The sequence below is a fragment of the Papaver somniferum genome, chromosome 3 (assembly GCF_003573695.1).
Source record: "Papaver somniferum cultivar HN1 chromosome 3, ASM357369v1, whole genome shotgun sequence".
Taxonomy (NCBI): Eukaryota; Viridiplantae; Streptophyta; class Magnoliopsida; order Ranunculales; family Papaveraceae; genus Papaver; species Papaver somniferum.
The window spans coordinates 34487473-34506520 of record NC_039360.1 but is presented as its reverse complement, the minus strand read 5'-3'; the positions used below and the strand labels follow the sequence as shown (position 1 = coordinate 34506520).

General features: G+C 37.5%; 1 protein-coding gene across 3 annotated transcripts; it reads right to left on the bottom strand.

The window, feature by feature from the left end:
• Positions 1-560: 560 nt before the first annotated feature.
• Positions 561-4894, bottom strand: LOC113355819 (nuclear pore complex protein NUP1-like). 3 transcript variants are annotated; one of them, XM_026598767.1, is made up of 7 exons: positions 4459-4894; positions 4110-4171; positions 3107-3267; positions 2714-2891; positions 2306-2614; positions 2133-2216; positions 561-1890 (listed from the first exon to the last, which is right to left on the bottom strand). In XM_026598767.1, exons 1-7 carry the CDS (start codon positions 4763-4765, stop codon positions 784-786), a joined length of 2208 nt encoding a protein of 735 aa, XP_026454552.1. In that variant the 5' UTR covers positions 4766-4894; the 3' UTR covers positions 561-783. The 3 variants fall into 3 exon arrangements, with proteins under 3 accessions (XP_026454552.1, XP_026454553.1, XP_026454554.1); XM_026598768.1 differs by having other exon boundaries at positions 4110-4162; XM_026598769.1 differs by having other exon boundaries at positions 4110-4156.
• Between the last annotated feature and the right edge of the window lie 14154 nt (positions 4895-19048).

Genomic DNA, 19048 nt, shown 5'->3' with positions numbered 1-19048 from the left:
CATACATTCTGATTCGATGAGTTGTATCCAGGCCTTTCAGAAAAATGAACTTCCTTGGCAGCTAAGACAGAAATGGCTTTTAGCGAAGCAATTCTTCTTCAACATTCGCTATGTTCACAGCTATAGGGAAGTCAATTTTTCTGCAGACGCCTTGGCCAAGAGGGCCTGTTTGCTAGCCGAAGACATCTTTGAATTTTATGAGGGTAGGCCGACCTTCATTCCCTCTGTAGAATGGCCTGGCAAATTGTATTATCGTTTCAAATAGGCTCTTTGGCTTTTGCTTTTATGGCTAAGGCTTCAGAGACCTTCCCCTTTGTGTTTTCGCTTTTTTAATCAATCCATTTTTGACCGAGTAAAAAAAGCTAGGCAAAATCAGGAAAAGCCACATTAAGCTTTTCACTTTTCAGGTGATAGAATGGCGTTTAAAGAATAATGGGAGTTTGCATTCTACCTCTCAAGCCAATAAAAGAATAATATTTGTTGATAAAGAACAAAAGCTTTACTGGAACTGCAACTGCAATAATGAGGGACTAAGACTGTGTGAATTATTGGAAGGAAAATAACAGTTCAAAAAAGAATAATATTGTTGATAAAGAACTATATAATCCCCTAAAAACAAAAAGATCTACAAGTTCGGCAACTTATGAAATATATGATCGAGCCAAACAAAGTTTAAAAGTAGTACCAAATCTAGCTTTTCTAGCTTCTCTTGGTAGTGCCTAAAAAAATAAATTTCTCAAGGATCCAAGAAATTACAGATTAACACCTTTACCGGTTGCTAAACTAATGGCATTTGGTGTTTTCACCAAATGACCTAAAAGATATTCTATCCTTCTTATCTGATCCAAATTTAAAAGTTGGAGTTGTCGTACTGTCACCACTAGGACTAGCAGAGCTTGTGGACGGAAATGAGAAAACAAGTGGGTCTTCAGTCTTTTGAGAACGAAAACTGTATGAAGGCGCACCTACTGCATTTACTGTTGATTTGTCCGATGGAACGCTTGTCTTTTCTTGTGGCCGAGGCAGACCACTGGCTGACGGAAATGGCAGGATCGAAGGAGTAGGAGGTTCAGAGATATTACCAGATGATGAAGCAGACACAAGAAAAGTAAACCCAGAACCATTATCGAAACATTTAGGATCACGCTTGGTAATTGAAATGGAGCTTAATGCAGGCTTGTCTCTTCCAGAAGTGTGTGGCGTCGGAGGTTTCCTATGAGCATCCGGTTTAAACAGACCCACTGATGGTGTTGCTGCTTTAACACCAATAGTACCACCAAAACCAAAACCGTTTGTGCTAGAACTTGAGTTAGTAGCTGACGTGTTTGCCTTTGCTTCATTGGTAGTAGCTACAACAACTTTTTTCTGCACAAGCTGAGCTTCAAACGGAGAGCTATTTGCCACCTCTTTGCCTTTAGAAGAGTGTTGCAACGTGACGGGACTTTTCTGTGCATCAGAGCCTTCAACAACATGTGGCTGTTCGTATGTCAGCCCATTCAGAACGCCAGTGTCAGAAGAAGACTGGGGTTTCCTCCAAGAACTGGCCATCTTTAACTCGTTAACTTTCTTTTGGGGAGTTGGGATAGCTCTATCAAGGTGCTCCAATATTCTTCTAGCCACATCTGAAGACTGAGGATGAACAGGTGAAATGCCAACACTGCTTGGTGGTATATTATTCGCCATCTGGAAATCTATATCAGCATTTGTTGATGGTCCTATTTCATGATTCTGATTATTGATGCGCAAGATATCCATGGAAGCATCTGAACTTTCAAACCTATTAAGACTAGTTCCTCGATAAGGAGTCGTTTCAACAGAATTACGACGTGTCCTACGAATGGGTCCTAGTGATCCAAAGCCTTTATCCGGAGAACTCGTTTTCCTGGCCACCTATCAACGGTACCAAAACAAAACTATCAGATGAAATCAGAGTTAAGCCATGAGAAATTAACTCTTTTATAGATGAATGTGATTATTGGAGCTTGAGGTCAATAAACTAGCAAAAACCCAGTGAATTATGTCATGATTCAGAAAAATAAACTAAAGGTTCGAGCATATTTTACCGCATGTGAACAATTTTATAAACTAAAATATAAACATTCGTGTTTATGTATTGTTAGTATGAGATTCACCTGACTAAAACCAAAATTTGGAGTATGAGACTGCTTCCACTGATTCGGCATAGTGTTAATCCCTCTGTCTCCACCGCTTAGCAACTGAGTATCAAACACAGAATTCAAAGAAAATTGTCATCCAGGATACCAAAAGTACACCTTGTAGGAATAAAAACTAAACCAATAAGTACCTTAGAAGTTGATCTTGAATGAGTAGGCCTGGAATAAGGGGTTCGCGCCAAATTATGGAGACCAATTCTGCGATTTTGTGTTTGTGGGGTTTGATAAGCCCATTGATCCTGCACCATGGCTCCAGGCCAGCACACTGACGGCTTGGGTAGCGGTAATGGTATGGATAATCTTGACGAAAACCTATCAGTTATAGGGGTTCTTTCATCTCTTAGAAGTACACTTTGAGAATCAAGCCCTGATTCTGATGTGTGGCCCCCCATGTAAGCTTTTGCAATATCTATTGGTGACGCACCAACCTGATCTCGTATCTAGAAATTGGATTGCGGATTAAATATTGTGTTTGGCATTCAATGAAACGCAAAATATTGCCCATGGAATCTAATCATTCTGAAGACCAATTTACTTACAGATAATTGAGGACGAGGGGCTGGGCTAGCTGCTCTTTTTTCTTCATGCAGATTTTCCTGGGACAGCACCCCATCAGTAGCCTCTTTCTTGATAGCAGTATTTGAAGTTTCCATTGACCGTTCATCGACATGAGAAGATCTTGAATGCAATAACTTTGTCAAGCGATCATATTCATGTCTGCATTTATGTAATCTTCTTGTTAGATAGTAAAAGATAATTATGTATTAACTACGCAGAAAATTATCCTGTTGAAGAGATTTCCAATGCACTTTCAAATTTCAAAGTGACAAAAGAATAATCCATAAAAACACCATACCACTCAGACGATGATGAAAGGTACTTGCACCATAAGATAGAAATTGGGATAACAGAATTCACAACCCCAAACTTGCCTGGAAAAAGTTGCTTCTTTTAGCTTCTTCTCAATGTCAGAAAAGCTACTGCCGTCAGATGAGCTACCTAATTTGTTTCCAGCACTTGGATCATCATCAGAGACAGATTTCGGTCTGTCAGCTTCTCTAGGACTTCCCTCTCCTTCCAGAGATCCAGATATCTGAATTGCATGACAATTTTGACCAAGATTATAAACACAAAAAGGATGTGATATATGCATAACGACCAATTGACTACAGGGATCACATCAACTTTTGCTATGTCAATTAAGAAAGCGAAAAAATAAAACCAGATGCCCCAATAGCATGTAATTTAGATGTGAAAAATCTACTTTGATGCAAATGCATCAACAATATCAACTACAACTCCAGGAATCTCAACAGCTAATTATCATATTGAATGTTAGTCAACACCAAATTAAGTGCAGACGAGCAGTAATGGACGTCACATTCATAAGAAAATCAATCAATCATCAAAAGATAAAATGACACTCAAATGTCACAAACAAGTTTAAAACTAACAACAGAACTCTGAAGTATTCGCTGCGATAAAAACGGAGATCTAACTGTACAGGAATGACCAGATTTGTGCCCAAACAGGAGCATATCCCACCTAAGGGTCCAAACAAATCAAAATCCTAACATGGTCCACTATAAGGGTAACCATGAAAATTAACTCTTCCACAAAAGATGAGCCAAATGACATCCAATATGAAAGGCTATCATGTATGCAAATAGTCCGGAACTTAAACACATATACTCTGAGATCTATAAGAAGGAAGTGTATGCATTCTTATTTCAAATTCAATATTGTTATTTTGTGTCAAATTGAAATTACTGAAAGGCTACTTGTTTCTGCTTGCTAAAGATATAACAAATGAGTCCACAATCAAGTTAATGTCGTATCACCAACAATAGATTGGAAGATTACTCGCAGAAACTCTAAGTCTATCGAGATAAAACCAAACAAAAATTACTACAAGGCGAAAAAGAATTAACTTACATTGGATATGTCTTCTGGAATTTCATCACTAGCATCTTGATTCACCTCTGTACCTACAAAAACTATGTGACATTCTCATTACAAATGATATATAAGCGAAAATAGACAGCAGAATTTCAAAATAACATTCTCACAAACTGAAGAGAAGTATCAATTACACCATACTTCTAGTGGTTAATAAGATCCTAACTTGAAGATTAGGAATTAAACTAAAATCCGTCTAATTTCAGAATAAGCATCTTTCTGAAACCCTAACTAAACATTGATAAGACAATGATAAGCAAACGAGAAAGAAATTGAAATCAAAACAAAACCCTAATACTCGAAAAAAATTGAGATGGAGACGAACCAGAGTGATAATCATATTCAGAAGAACCAAATAGAACATTTGAGACAGCAGAAGGTAAGATTCTAGTAACGCCTCCAGTAATAATACGAGTAGCTGGATCAACAATTTTTGATAACCATCCACCACCATTTTTCCTTGCTAGGGCTTGTTGAGGAGGACGAGCATATGGTGTTGATTGAGGTTTTCGTAATGGTGGTTTTCTTAATTTGCCTCCAACTCCTCCTCCACCGTAAAACCCTTTTGATGTTGTTGCTTCTTCTTTCTCCATTGAAATCACACTCAGTCTCTCTTCTTCTTCTTCTCGCATATTGATTTTGCGGAGAATTTTCAGTGATTTCGAAGTTGGAATCAGGGGTTTTACTGATGAAACCCTAACTAATTTTGAATTGAATGTGTTTTTGAGTTTTAACTGTCGAACTCGAGGGGTTTCATCTGGTTCTAGATGGAGTCCACTTGAGTACCAACTTATATACCCCACAATATGCCCCAGCACGAGTCAGTTCAGAGCATTTGACAATCCAGGGAATCGCTGCCGAAAAAAAAGAATCAAAATAACAGGAGCGGAACTGCTTTTGCTTCTCCAAAAATACCAGAAGCAGAAATCACTTCTAAAAGTCGTAAAAAAAAATATTTTGCTTCACAGAGAGATGACTTTTTGGTCAATTTGAAGTTTTATCGCCAATTTGATTTCTGGCTTTTTGATTTTTAGAAATTTAAAATTAACTTTCCAAATACTATCCAAACTGCCTATAAATATGTTTGCATGTTTGGATGTCAAAAACAAAAGCTAATCCGAAAAGTTAGAAACAAAAACAAAATTGTTTCATAAAAAGTTGGCTTCTTTATATTTTGAAGTCATTTCGAATTATGTCGCCAAACTAACTTATGACCGTTCAACTTAAAGTAACATTTCAATGTGTATCCAGACATCCCATGAATAATATTTGTGTCTTGCTTTTCGTTAAAACACAAGGGAGAGATGGGTTAAATGTAGCTTGCGGCATAAAAGCAGTGAAGCTTGTTCCTCGGATCATTCTTAGTTAAAAACACCGAAAATATCTTTTTCATTTTTTTTACTTTCGGAAACTGAAAACATAGCAAAAATGTTGTTAGGAAACATGTATACCAAACATGTTTTTTTATGTTTTCGGTTTTTTAAAACTTTAAAAAACTTTAAAAAAACATATATATCATTTTTTTAGCGAGACAAAAGCTCCCATGTCTTGGATGGACTTGTTTTTCAAAAATTCTCAATTCCATGATTGGTTTATTGTGCCTTCCGTGGAAATAGAGAATTGGCAAGCAATAGCTTGGCACAATAACATAGATTTGAGATTAATCTCTTCGACATATAATGTGTGTCATTTCGAATTAAAATTATGAGACATAGAAATTCTGATCACTTGTGTTTATGGAGTTGTTGATCACTTGTGTTTATGGAGTTGTTGATGCTAACAATAAAATAGAACAATGGACTTATATATCAGAGCTAGTTAAACTAATAAACAAACCATGGATTATAATTGGTGATTTAAATGTAGTATTGGATCCAGCGGAAAAACAAGAAGGTAATCAGACGATCTCTGACATTAAATCCTTCGTTGTTCAAACAATCGACTCACTGGGATTACAAGATGCGGGATATGATGGAGCTCCGTTCATATGGTCAAACAACATAGGAGGAGATGCGAACATATGAGAAAGAATCGACAGAGCCCTATGGGCTCAGAGCTTCCCAGACACTAAGGTAACCCATCTTCCCAGAGTTGGCTCGGATCATACTCCTATTTTATTCGATTCCAACCCCAAAATTCAAAGAATCCAAAAACTTTTTAGATGTATTAGATCTTGGCTATCTCACCCAACCTTACCTTCAGTTGTCGAAGCTTCTTGGAAATTACATGCCAGCAATTCCTCATAAAAAAATCTCTCGGCGAACCTTCGGCTTTTATCCTCGGACTTAGCCCAGTGGAATTATGATGTCTTTGAAAACATTCATAAAAACATCAAGAACTTAAACAACAAAATAGGAAAGTATCCGTAGGTCGGGAGATTTTGCTAACAACATAGCAACGCTAAAAAATCTTCAACATGAATTAGGAAAATGGTACAAAATCAAAAATGATTACTACCATCAACTTTCTAAAGACAAATTTTTCAAATAATATGATCAAAATACCGAGTATTTCCACACTGCAGCCACCACTAGAAAAAGAAACAACTCCATTTCAGCCCTTAGAGAACTATCTGGGCTTTGGATATCTGATAGGGGCCAAATCAACGCTCTTCTAATAAATTATTTCACACAAATATGAACATCTCAAGGCAGCAACGGTGATGTCGATCTATCCGGATTAATAAAACCTTGCATTTCGGATGAGGAAACCTTATCTCTCCTAGGAGTTCCCTCAAAAGAGGAATTTGGCTCACTCTATCTAATATGAATCAATGGGGAGCTCCGGGTCCAGATGGGTTTCAACCAGATTTTCCCAAAGCGAACTGGGAAACTCTTGAGTCGCACATTTTATTAAAGTCCGGAATTTCTTTAAAAATGGTATCCTCAACAAGGATTTAAACTATTCTTTTATTACATTAATTCCGAAAATTTCCAATCCTCAAACTCCAGGTGATTTTAGACTTATAAGCTTAAGAAATATCATTTATAAATTAATTTCAAAAATCCTACCGAATAGGTTAAAACCCATTCTCAATAAATTAATCTCTCCCAACCAACCGACCTTTCTCCCTGGGAGGCAAATCACTGATAACATAATCGTCGCTCATGAGCTTGTCCATTCGGTGAAAACTTCAAAAGCCAAAAAAAAAGGTTATTTAGCTTTAAAGCTAGATTTATCAAAATCCCTTGATAGAGTTGAGTGGAATTTCATCAAAAAAGTCCTATATGCTTTTGGATTTGATAAAAAAAAATGGATAAATGTTATTTTGTAATGTATATCAACAACATCATTTTCTATTCTTCTCAATGGAGCTTATGAACCCAAATTCAATACCTCTAGAGGCCTAAGACAGGGTGATCCTCTTTGCTCGTACCAGATAGACACATTTTTGTGTCCGATTTGTCTCGGTTCTGTATATTGTTAGGGCTCATTTTTGTACTTATTATGGTGTTTTATTTATTTGTAGGTATTTTTGGCCAATAAACATTTTTGGAAAAAATTGGCTCGAAAAGTTGTCGGAAAGCACCCGGAGGAAATTTTGCTATTCGGACTCTCACTTTGGATAAGGGGTAACCTAATTACTAAGGGGCATCCCATTTCCAAGCAGTTGCTAATCGCACCCCTACTCTGGATAAGGGGCAACCATCTTCAACCATTTCAAAAACCAGGTTTTGGCGGGAAAATAGGTGCAGTGAAGAACAATTTTGGCAATCGTGATTTGGAGGAGTTTGAGGTCGATGAAACCTCTGATTTTCATAGGATAGACTCCTTATGGGTCTAGGAATCTCATATGGGTGTTTAAATAGATTAGACTGAGCTCAGTCGACGGATTTTTCTCACAACAGAAAATATTGGAAAGTCAAGTGTGTGACCTGTTTTAGGGAATTTTAGAGAGATTAAAGTAATGTAAACCTTCCCAAAGATTTGTATCTATCTAAGGAGGAGTTTAGAATAAAAAGGAAAGCTCATAAACGCGTAGAAATTCTAAAACAAGAAATTGCCGCAACTTGGCCGTGAAGAGAAGGAAACAGATTTTGGAAGATTTGGGAGAGATTTAATCGGTATTTTTGATATAAATAGATGTCTTGGGTCATATAGAAGAAGTGTCGGGAGTTTGGGAACCTAAGGAGAGCCAGAGAAGAAGAAATCATAGCTTTACCAAACTCTGTTTCTGCTGTTGTTGCTGCTGAAGAGGAAGAACGCGAAGAACATTGGCGCACGGGAAACAGTCGCAGAACAGTGTCGTTGTTTGAAAGCAGAAGAACATTAAGCTGTGCAGGGCAGTCGTATTCTAGGGTCTTAAAATCAGCGACAAAGCAACAGTTCCATTGTAGCAGTTGTTTTGCAACACCAATACACTGTTGCAAACAGTCTGTGTTATTACTTTTCACTCTTTTAATCATCTTTTGAGCAACAAACACATATTTTGAGATTATAATTAATATGAGGAGCTAAACCCCATTGCTGAGGCGATAGAGGAAGCTATTTTTCGAACAAAAAGTGGTATATTCTATTTTATCTTTTTATTTGCAATAATTATATGATTATTTGCCTTGAACTATTATTGAATATGATTTTTATTTGAGTGATTGTGATCTATTTTGATGGAGTATGCTTAGTTTTAAGACTTTTGATGCTTCATACTTGGTATTTACAATTATTACTTTTGAAAATCTACTTGTTGCAATATTTTAGAATCAAATTAAACAGAAAATTGCATAAATATAAGTATTGGTTTAATCACTTTGAACTTGGAAAATAGTGGAATCTTAGCCTCAGTGTTTCTTTTAATATTGATATCATCTTTGATTGAGTTTGCTATAATTTTTAGTGAGTTTTTTTTATTTTAATATTAGAATTTAAGTCTAATTAATATCCTTCACAAGTCTGAGAATCGAACCACTTTTACCACTATCTACAAATCACATCAATTTTTGGCGCCGCCGACGCGGACTTGTTTTTAGGGTTTTAGATTTATTTATTTTTATTTATTATTATTTTTGTCCTTTTTTATGTTTTTGGGTATTTATCTTGTGTCTACAGGTTCTGGATCATAAAGAAAATTGAGCCAAGGAGTTTGGTGATTTCATAAAGACTTGGAGCTAAAGATTAAAGCAAAAAGAACAGAAAAGAAGACAATTTTATTTTAGACAATTTTAGTTTAGGGTTTGTTTATTTTATTTAAAAAAAAAACTGTATTAGGGTTTATTATTTTTGTAATTTTTCTTTATTTTTTTGGACTTTTGGACTTTGGGACATTATTTTTTTTATTACCCTACGGAAGGGTACTTTAAATATAAACTGTTTGCAGAGAAGGAGGACAATTACGATATTGTCTCTGCACCTTGGGTTCGTACACTAGACATCGGAGTCAGTGGCCCGAGTCGACTACAACCGATTCATCCCCCGTCTGGAACGGGAGGTAAGATTCTAAACACTCGCGAATCCCCTGTCAGCGAGTTACTGGACTCCTTCGTATGCATATATGTTGAGGACTGAATACAAACATTTATTTTTCTAGTAAAGGGCAAGGCCTGGCCATACAAGATAAGGATTCGGATTTCATCGCCGTTCGCTTCTTGCCCGCTTTAGGAACACGTAACCTACGCGAACCTAAGCCTAAAATTTTGACTAGAACGAGACCGATAGGGTAACGAGCTTAACAGGAAAGTCATTCGAAAAATATTGGTTACTCTTTTAAGCATACTTCGAAGTTCTTGACGGTTTCTATAAGTTGATTGCGTGACTGCGCCGCCTTGTAATACCGGTGAGGCCTTGGGTATCAAAGATCCACCGAGCTTCCCTCGCCTCTATTCAACTTACGTTAACTCGGATTGATTCCAGAGGGGTTTACTTAAATTGTAACGAATTCCCGTTCGAAGGATTAGAAGCTGGTCTAGAAACAATCTAAGTGGAGCCATCATGCTTTTTGTTTGCTAGAAATCAATAGGTTTGATTTGGTTGAGTCGGCCTTGATCTATGTTTGCTTACCCTTCTAATTTAGAAAATTCTATTGTATGCATGAACGTAAAAGAGACGCACTAGGTAGATTTGTTAAAGAGAAACCTAGTAGTTCGAAGCGTCTCGATTACCTTAATCTAGAAAGTCCGACTTTTGAAGAGTCTGTTTTTGAACGTCCTTTGGCTGAGGAGAGAATCCATGTTGCTCCGATAGCGCCAGGAATGGAAACTTTGAAAGCTTTGTTGAATCCAACTAGGACTACTCGTCCTTCATGTATTAAGTTAGCTGAAACGGAGGCACCCTATGAACTGAAACCTGGGACCTTACAGATGCTCCCAATCTTTTTAGGGAAAGAAAATGAAAACCCTTATTACCATGTTAGGGATTTTGAGGAAATTTGTAGTACTCTAAGAATTAGAGGCTTAGATAATGATGCTTTGAAACTTAGGTTATTCCCATTTTCCCTGAAAGATAAGGCCAAGTCGTGGTTGTATAGTTTGGACTCCGAGTCAATTGAGACATATGAACAACTTACATCTGCCTTTTTCAATAAGTTTTTCCCTAGGCACAAAACATCGTCTATTAGGACGCAAATATGCACATTTTCACAACAAGAGGGAGAATCTTTATATAGGTATTTGGAAAGGTTCAATGATTTATTAGCCCAGTGTCTTGATCATGGTTTAGAAAAGGTTAGGCTAGTTCAAATCCTTTATGAGGGTTTAGATTATTCCACAACGACCATGGTTGAGTCTCTATGCAATGGTGGATTTGAAAACCAAACTGTTGATGCGGTGATGGAATTTTTTAATGAAATCGCCGAAAAACCCAGCAATGGGAAAATAGTAGGGCACCCCAGAAAACAATTCTTTTAAGTAGAGGAAACGTTAATAGGGTAGAAGGAGGCTATTAATCAGATGCCAAAATTTCTGCTATAGCAAAAAGGTTAGAAGCCTTAGAGGTGGGCCAGACTAGTGGTAGAGTGGAGCCTTTTTGGGAAGGCCAGAATATTGAAGAGCAGGCCAATGCTCTTTATAATAACACTAGATTTGATAACCGTCAAAAGATTGACCCATATTCAGAAACCTATAATCCTTGTTGGAGAAACCATCCGAACCTTTCGTGGTCTAAGGGCCAAAGTCAAGGTCAGTTTAGTAATTCTAATGTTCCCCCAGGTTTTGGCTATACTAAGAATCCTTCAGGACTAGCTCAGTTTCAGAATCAGTCAGATAAGAAAATCCTAAGTTTAGAGGAATCTCTCGCCTTGTTAACTCAGTAAAATACAAATTTTCAGTTATCCGTATAACAGAGTCTACAATCTAGTAACAGGATAGGACAAGAAAATAGTCAGGCTATTTCCGAGTTAAAAACCTAGGTTGGTCTGATAAGTGATTCTTTGAGAGAAAAAGGTAAGTTTCCTAGTCAAACACAACCCAACCCTAGAGTAGTTCATGAATTAGGTGCAAAACCATCGAATCAATTGAATATTGTTAGAACCCTTAGAAGTGGTAGAGTTGTAGACAATAAGGTAACCATGCCCGACAGTGAACATACTGTAGTTCACCCCTCAGGATCTCACCTCTCAGAACCAGTAGCTGAAGAGACTGATAAAGTTTCTGATGATGTGAATTCGGTTCCTGAAAGGTCTGATTTTAGGCCTAGAGCCCCATTTCCTCAAAGAAGGAATCGAACTTTAATGACATAGTGGAGGTTTTTAAGCAAGTTACCATAAACCTTCCCTTATTAGATGCAATTAGGCAAATTACTGCTTATGCCAAGTTCCTTAAGGATATGTGTACGCGAAAGCGAAAATTTAGTGTCCATAAGAAAGCCTTTTTAGCTAGTCACGTAAGTTCAATCATTCAGAATACCACAACTCTAAAGTACAAAGACCCAGGTTCTCCTACCATTGCTTGCACAATAGGTAACTTCTGGGTAGAAAAAGCTTTACTTGACTTAGGAGCCAGTGTGAACTTACTGTCATTCCATGTATACTTACATCTAGGACTTGGTGAAATGAAACCTACTCAGATGACACTGCAGTTAGCTGATAGGTCTGTTAAAATCCCTCGAGGTGTTATTGAGGATGTTCTTATTGAGGTCGACAAGTTTATTTATCCAGTGGATTTCGGGTCCTAGATACCCAACATGTCCCTGACCCAGAGAACCAGATACCTGTGATTTTAGGTCGCCCATTTTTAGCTACGTCTAATGCGATCATTAACTGTCGAAATAGTGTGATGAGTTTATCTTTTGGTAATATGACTATGGAGATGAACATTTTTAATTTCAGTAAGCAACCTCATGAGCTAGATGACACATGTGATGAGGAGGTGAACATGATAGAAGCCTTAGTTCAGGAGTCATTACCAAACATCTTGTCTGAAGACCCATTAGAAAGTTGTCTATCCCATTTTGGTTTAGATTTTGACGATGATAGCACTATTGAACAGGTGAATGCTCTATTAGTTTCTACCACTGTGTTAGACACTGATAGATGGAAAGCTAGGTTCGAACCGTTACCAGTTTCTGAGGCTACCCTAATTCCTTCTTTAGAAGAGCCCCCAAAAATGGACCTTAAACCACTACTCGATACTCTAAAGTATGTGTTTTTAGGCCCATCTGAGACTTTACCTGTGATTGTAGCTTCCAATTTGGATATTGATCAGGAAAGTAGGCTAGTAAATGTACTTCAAGACAATAAGAAAGCTTTAGGGTGGACTATAGCAGACATTAAGGGTATAAGTCCTACTGTGTGTATGCATCAAATTCATTTAGAGGAAGACTCCAAACCTTCTAGGGAGATGCAACGTCGACTGAACCCTAACATGAAAGAGGTAGTTCGAAAAGAGGTGCTTAAGTTGTTAGATGCGGGTATTATTTACCCAATTTCATTCAGTAAGTGGGTCAGCCCTGTTCGGGTTGTCCCAAGAAATCAGGTATCACTGTAGTCCAGAATGATAATAATGAATTAATCCCAACTCGAGTGACCACGGGATGGCGTGTGTGTATTGACTATAGGAAATTGAACAAGGTCACAAGGAAGGATCACTTTCCCCTTCCTTTTATCGACCAAATGCTAGAGCGATTAGCTGGACATAGTCACTATTGCTTTTTAGATTGCTACTCCGGTTATAATCAGATCGTTATTTCCCCAGAAGACCAAGAGAAAACCACTTTTACCTGTCCCTTTGGTACCTTTGCATATAGAAACATGCCTTTCGGGCTATGTAATGCCCCTGCAACTTTTCAGCGTTGTATGATGAGCATATTTTCTGATATGGTAGAACGGTTCTTAGAGGTCTTTATGGATGATTTTTCAGTGTTTGGTTCATCTTTCGATGAGTGCTTGCATCATTTGACATTAGTGTTGACTAGGTGTAAGGAAAAAAATTTATTGCTTAATTGGGAAAAATGTCATTTCATGGTTAAATCAGGAATTGTGTTAGGGCACATCGTCTCTTCAAAGGGCATAGAGGTAGACAAAGCCAAAGTTGACCTTATTAAGACTTTACAGGTCCCAAAAACCGTAAAAGATATTAGGTCATTCCTAGGGCATGCAGGTTTTTACCGTCGATTCGTAAGGATTTTAGCTTGATTTCTAGACCTCTTTGCAATTTTCTTGCAAAAGATGTTAAGTTTGTCTTTGATGATGCTTGTTTAGAGGCTTTTGAGAAGCTTAAAACTTTACTCACTACTGCCCCGATAGTCCAGGAACCTAACTGGAACCTACCCTTTGAGATTATGTGTGATTTTTCAGATTATGCTATAGGCGTCGTTTTAGGACAACGAGAAAACAAATTACTTCATGTGATTTATTATGCTAGCAAAACTCTGAATGATGCCCAAATGAACTACACAACTATCGAGAAGGAACTTTTAGCCATCGTGTTTGCCTTGGATAAATTTAGGTCCTACCTATTAGGTTCTAAGATCATAATCTATACAGATCATGCTGCTTTGAAATACCTTTTATCTAAGAAGGATACCAAACCTAGATTGATTAGATGGATCCTATTGTTACAGGAATTTTCCCCAGACATTAGAGACAAAAAGGGTGCAGAAAATGTAGCAACAGACCACTTGTCTAGGCTAGTTGTTAGTTCCCCTAGTGATTCCCTTCCTATAAGGGATAGCTTTCCTGATGAACAATTGTTCTCTGTTTCCCAATCACCTTGGTATGCCGATATAAAGAATTATCTTATTACTGGTCGAACCCCTCAATATTGGGGTAAGCAAGATCGTTCTAAGTTTTTAGCCGAGGTTAAGCATTTCTTTTGGGATGATCCTTATCTGTTTAAGTATTGTCCGGACCAGATTATTAGGAGATGTGTATCTGAGAGTGACCAGTCTAGTATTATCTCCTTTTGTCATGAACATGCATGTGGGGGTCATTTTAGTGCTAAGAAGACTGCTGCTAAGATTTTGCAGTGTGGATTTTACTGGCCTTCGTTGTTTAAAGATTCCCATAGTCATTGTGTTTCTTGTGAGCGTTGCCAGAAGTTAGGAACCATTTCCCGTATAAATATGATGCCTTTGAACCCTATTTTAGTGATTGAGGTCTTTGATGTTTGGGGCATTGATTTTATGGGTCCATTTCCTATTTCGTTTGGTTATCTTTACATACTTGTCGTTGTAGACTATGTGTCTAAGTGGGTTGAGGCGGTTCCGTGTAAAACGAATGACCACATGGTCGTAGTCCAGTTTTTGAAAGAGAATATACTTACACGTTTTGGTACTCCGCGAGCTATAATTAGTGATGGAGGTTCACACTTTTGTAATAGAACGTTTGCTCTTTTAATGAAACAATACGGTATTACCCATAAAGTAACAACCCCATATCACCCTCGGACCAGTGGTCAGGTAGAGGTTTCCAATAGGGAAATTAAACGTATTCTAGATAAAACAGTTAATCCAAATAGGAAAGACTGGTCGTCGAGCCTATTGGGAAAGGCATGTCACCTGCCTGTTGAGTTAGAGCATCGAGCCTATTGGGCTATTAAGAACTTCAATTTTTCACTTGAAGGCAGGAGCTCAAAGAAATCTCCAGCACAATGAGTTGGACGAGATTCGTAGAGATGCATACGATAGTGCTAAGGAGTATAAGAACAAAATGAAACTTGTGCATGATAGGAATATTTTACGAAAGTCATTTCTCCAGGTCAAAAAGTTCTTGTGTATGACACTCGTTTGCATCTATTCCCCAGGAAGTTGCGCTCTCGGTGGACCGGTCCTTTTGTGGTCCGTACTGTTTTTCCTCATGGCGCTGTTGAGATTGAGACACCAGATTGTAGTAGTTCTTTGAAGGTTAACGGTCAGCGATTGAATCCCTTTTTAGAGCCTTTTCCTACAGGTGATGTTGAGGAGGTCCCTATGGAGGACCCTGTTTACCTTGATTGACCATCGAGGCGATTTTGTATGTTGTATAATATTTTTGTAGGTTTTTGGTTACACTTCACCCAGGTACTATCTTTCCGACTTCTCTCTTTACTATTTCCTCATGTTACTTATATTTTTGGTACTTTTCTTTGATTAGAAACATTGAGGACAATGTTAGATTTAAGTTTGGGGGTGGGGTAGAACTTTTTGTTACCTTTCGTTGCAATTAATAAACTCCAGAGCCTAGAAATTTATCCCTATTAAGGATGGCACTAACCAATCTAAGTGGATGGAAGCATTTTTGTTGTAGGAGTTGAGGAAACAATCTGACTAGATGGCAACATCTAAAGAGTCTATTCATAAAAGCACAAATCTCAGGTGTTAGAAATAACATGATAGTTTCACCATATCTCGTTGAGTCCTTTTCACTTTTGTTTTTATTTTGTTTTGTTTTTAAACTATGTTTCTCTAAGTGATTAGGTGGGGCTCACGATTCAAGTTGTTACCAATGCTAGGGTGAATTAGAGTGATTGAGATACATAAAAAAAAAAGACCAGACCATCAGACCAACTGGAATAAATTCAATAAAGTCGACCACTGGAACCCTTGTATTTGCCAGTTGTGTTGACCTAGAGTTAGGATTATCGACCATTGGTGCCCTTGTATATGCCAGTGTGTTGATATTTTCAGACCGGTATCTCAGTCCATTAGGATAGGTTCATTTTGGCGGAGGCCTTCAGACAGATATGAGAAACACCGTTCACCTAGTAAACATCAAAACCATCTATGTTTTTTTATATCCATCTTCTTGATCTATCCATGTGATTAGTTTTGACTCCGGATATTGATGTCCATAGTGCAACTATCTGAGTAGAGCTCTGTCACTTATATATGAATTTTAGTATGCTTGAGTGCAAAATCGTGTACAACAATTGGAATTTCGCATCAGGGTACTTCCTCTTGTAGTCAATAAGTATGCCAACCAAGGAGATTCTTTAGTGCCTTCCAAGGTTCTGTGTAGATATCTAGGGTCTGGAGTATAAAGTTTTTGTGGGTATACCTCTGGTAAGCCCTCCGGAGACAACAGTCCGCCACTAGGGAGACCTAGGGGTTTAAAGGCTTATTGCATACGCTAAATGCAATCGACGATGCATGCAACAGTGAGTTAGGATTTTATTTTTGCTCGAGGACTAGCAAATAATAGGTTTGGGGGTATTTGATAGACACATTTTTGTGTCCGATTTGTCTCGATTCTATATATTGTTAAGGCTCATTTTTGTACTTATTATGGTGTTTTATTTATTTGTAGGTATTTTTGGCCAATAAACATTTTTGGAAAAAATTGGCTCGAAAAGTTGTCGGAAAGCACCCGGAGGACATTTGCTATTCGGACTCTCACTTTGGATAAGGGGTAACCTAATTACTAAGGGGTATCTCATTTCCAAGCAGTTGCTAATCGCACCCCTACTCTGGATAAGGGGCAACCATCTTCAACATTTCAAAAACCAGGTTTTGGCGGGAAAATAGGTGCAGTGAAGAACAGTTTTGGCAATCGTGATTTGGAGGAGTTTGAGGTCGATTAAACCTCTGATTTTCATAGGATAGACTCCTTATGGGTCTAGGAATCTGATATGGGTGTTTAAATCGATTAGACTGGGCTCAGTCGACGGATTTTTCTCACAACAGAAAATATGGAAAGTCACGTGTGTGACCTGTTTTAGGGAATTTTAGAGAGATTAAAGTAATGTAAACCTTCCTAAAGATTTGTATCTATCTAAGGAAGAGTTTAGAATAAAACGGAAAGCTCAGAAACGCGTAGAAATTCTAAAACAAGAAATTGCCGCAACTTGGCTGTGAAGAGAAGGAAACATATTTTGGAAGATTTGGGAGAGATTTAATCGGTATTTTTGAAATAAATAGATGTCTTGGGTCATATAGAAGAGGTGTCGAGAGTTTGGGAACCTAAGGAGAGCCAGAGAAGAAGAAATCAGAGCTTTACCAAACTCTGTTTCTGCTGCTGTTGCTGCTGAAGAGGAAGAACGCGAAGAACATTGACGCACAGGAAACAGTCGCAGAACAGTGTCTTTGTTTGACAGCTGAAGAACATTAAGCTGTGCAGGGCAGTCGTATTCTAGGGTCTTAAAATCAGCGACAAAGCAACAGTTCCATTGTAACAGCTGTTTTGCAACACCAATACACTGTTGCAAACAGTCTGTGTTATTACTTTTCACTCTTTTAATCATCTTTTGAGCAACAAACACCTATTTTGAGATCATGATTAATATGAGGAGCTAAACCCCATTGCTGAGGCGATAGAGGAAGCTATTTTTCCAACAAAAAGTGGTATATTCTATTTTATCTTTTTATTTGCAATAATTATATGATTATTTGCCTTGAACTATAATTGAATATGATTTTTATTTGAGTGGTTGTGATCTATTTTGATGGAGTATGCTTAGTTTTAAGACTTTGATGCTTCATACATGGTATTTACAATTATTACTTTTGAAAATCTACTTGTTGCAATATTTTAGAATCAAATTAAACGAGAAAATTGCATAAATATAAGTATTGGTTTAGCCACTTTGAACTTGGAAAATAGTGGAATCTTAGCCTCAGTGTTTCTTTTAATATTGATATCATCTTTAATTGAGTATGCTAAAAATTTTAGTGAGTTTTTTTTTATTTTAATATTAGAATTTAAGTCTAATTAATATCCTTCACAAGTCTGAGAATCGAACCACTTTTACCACTATCTACAAATCACATCAGTACCTTTTTCCTATATGCATGGAAATACTCTCTAAGCTTCTAGATAAAGCAGTGAAAGAAGAAAAAAAATTATGTCTACAAATCAACAAAAATGCTCCGAACATTTTACACCCCTTATTTGCAGATGATTGCTTCTTATTCACCAGAGCGGGTCTGGGGGACGCTAAAAATATGTTAGACAACCTTCTTCCTTTTGGAAATATCACAGGTCAATGGTCAATGTAAAAAATCCAGTGTATATTTTAACCCTCGCATACACCCCAAACACGAAAAAAGAATACCAAAAATCCTTAAAATCCCGCTGATGACTAAAAAGGATAGGTACCCCCCCCCCTTTTTTACAAGAATAGAAAAGCAAACTTTGAACCCGTCCTTTAAAAATATTATTGCCCACTACAAGGCTGGAAATGTAAACTCTTATCCCAAGCAGGTAGGACATCTCTGATAAAGTCCATTCTTCAAGCTTACCCAACTTACCAAAGGCAAGTCCTGTCTCTCCCCAAAAAAACTCCAAATCAACTAGACCTAATTCAAAGAAACTTTTGGTGGAAAAAAGACATGCAAAAAAGACAGGGGGGTTTATAAAAGCTTGGAAAGGCTTTTGCAAGCCTACATCCCAACGAGGTCTGGGAATAAAAAATCCCTACCACTTCAACCTAGCCCTACTTACAAAGCTTTCCAATTGACTCATACTGAAAAATATCAATTATACACTCAACTCTTTAAAGTCAAATATTTTCCAAACTCTCATCCTTTAGAAGCCTCCAGAACCTCTAATATATCTTGGATCTGGAGGAGCA

What these genes read in the sequence shown, in the direction of transcription:
- LOC113355819 (XM_026598767.1), bottom strand. Translation starts at nt 4,765, where the DNA reads ATGCGAGAAGAAGAAGAAGAGAGACTGAGTGTGATTTCAATGGAGAAA. An exon ending in TTCCAGAAGACATATCCAAT is followed by an intron (nt 3,268 to 4,109) that starts GTAAGTTAATTC and finishes CATGCAATTCAG; the next exon opens with ATATCTGGATCTCTGGAAGG. An exon ending in CAAATTTTGGTTTTAGTCAG is followed by an intron (nt 1,891 to 2,132) that starts GTGAATCTCATA and finishes TACCGTTGATAG; the next exon opens with GTGGCCAGGAAAACGAGTTC.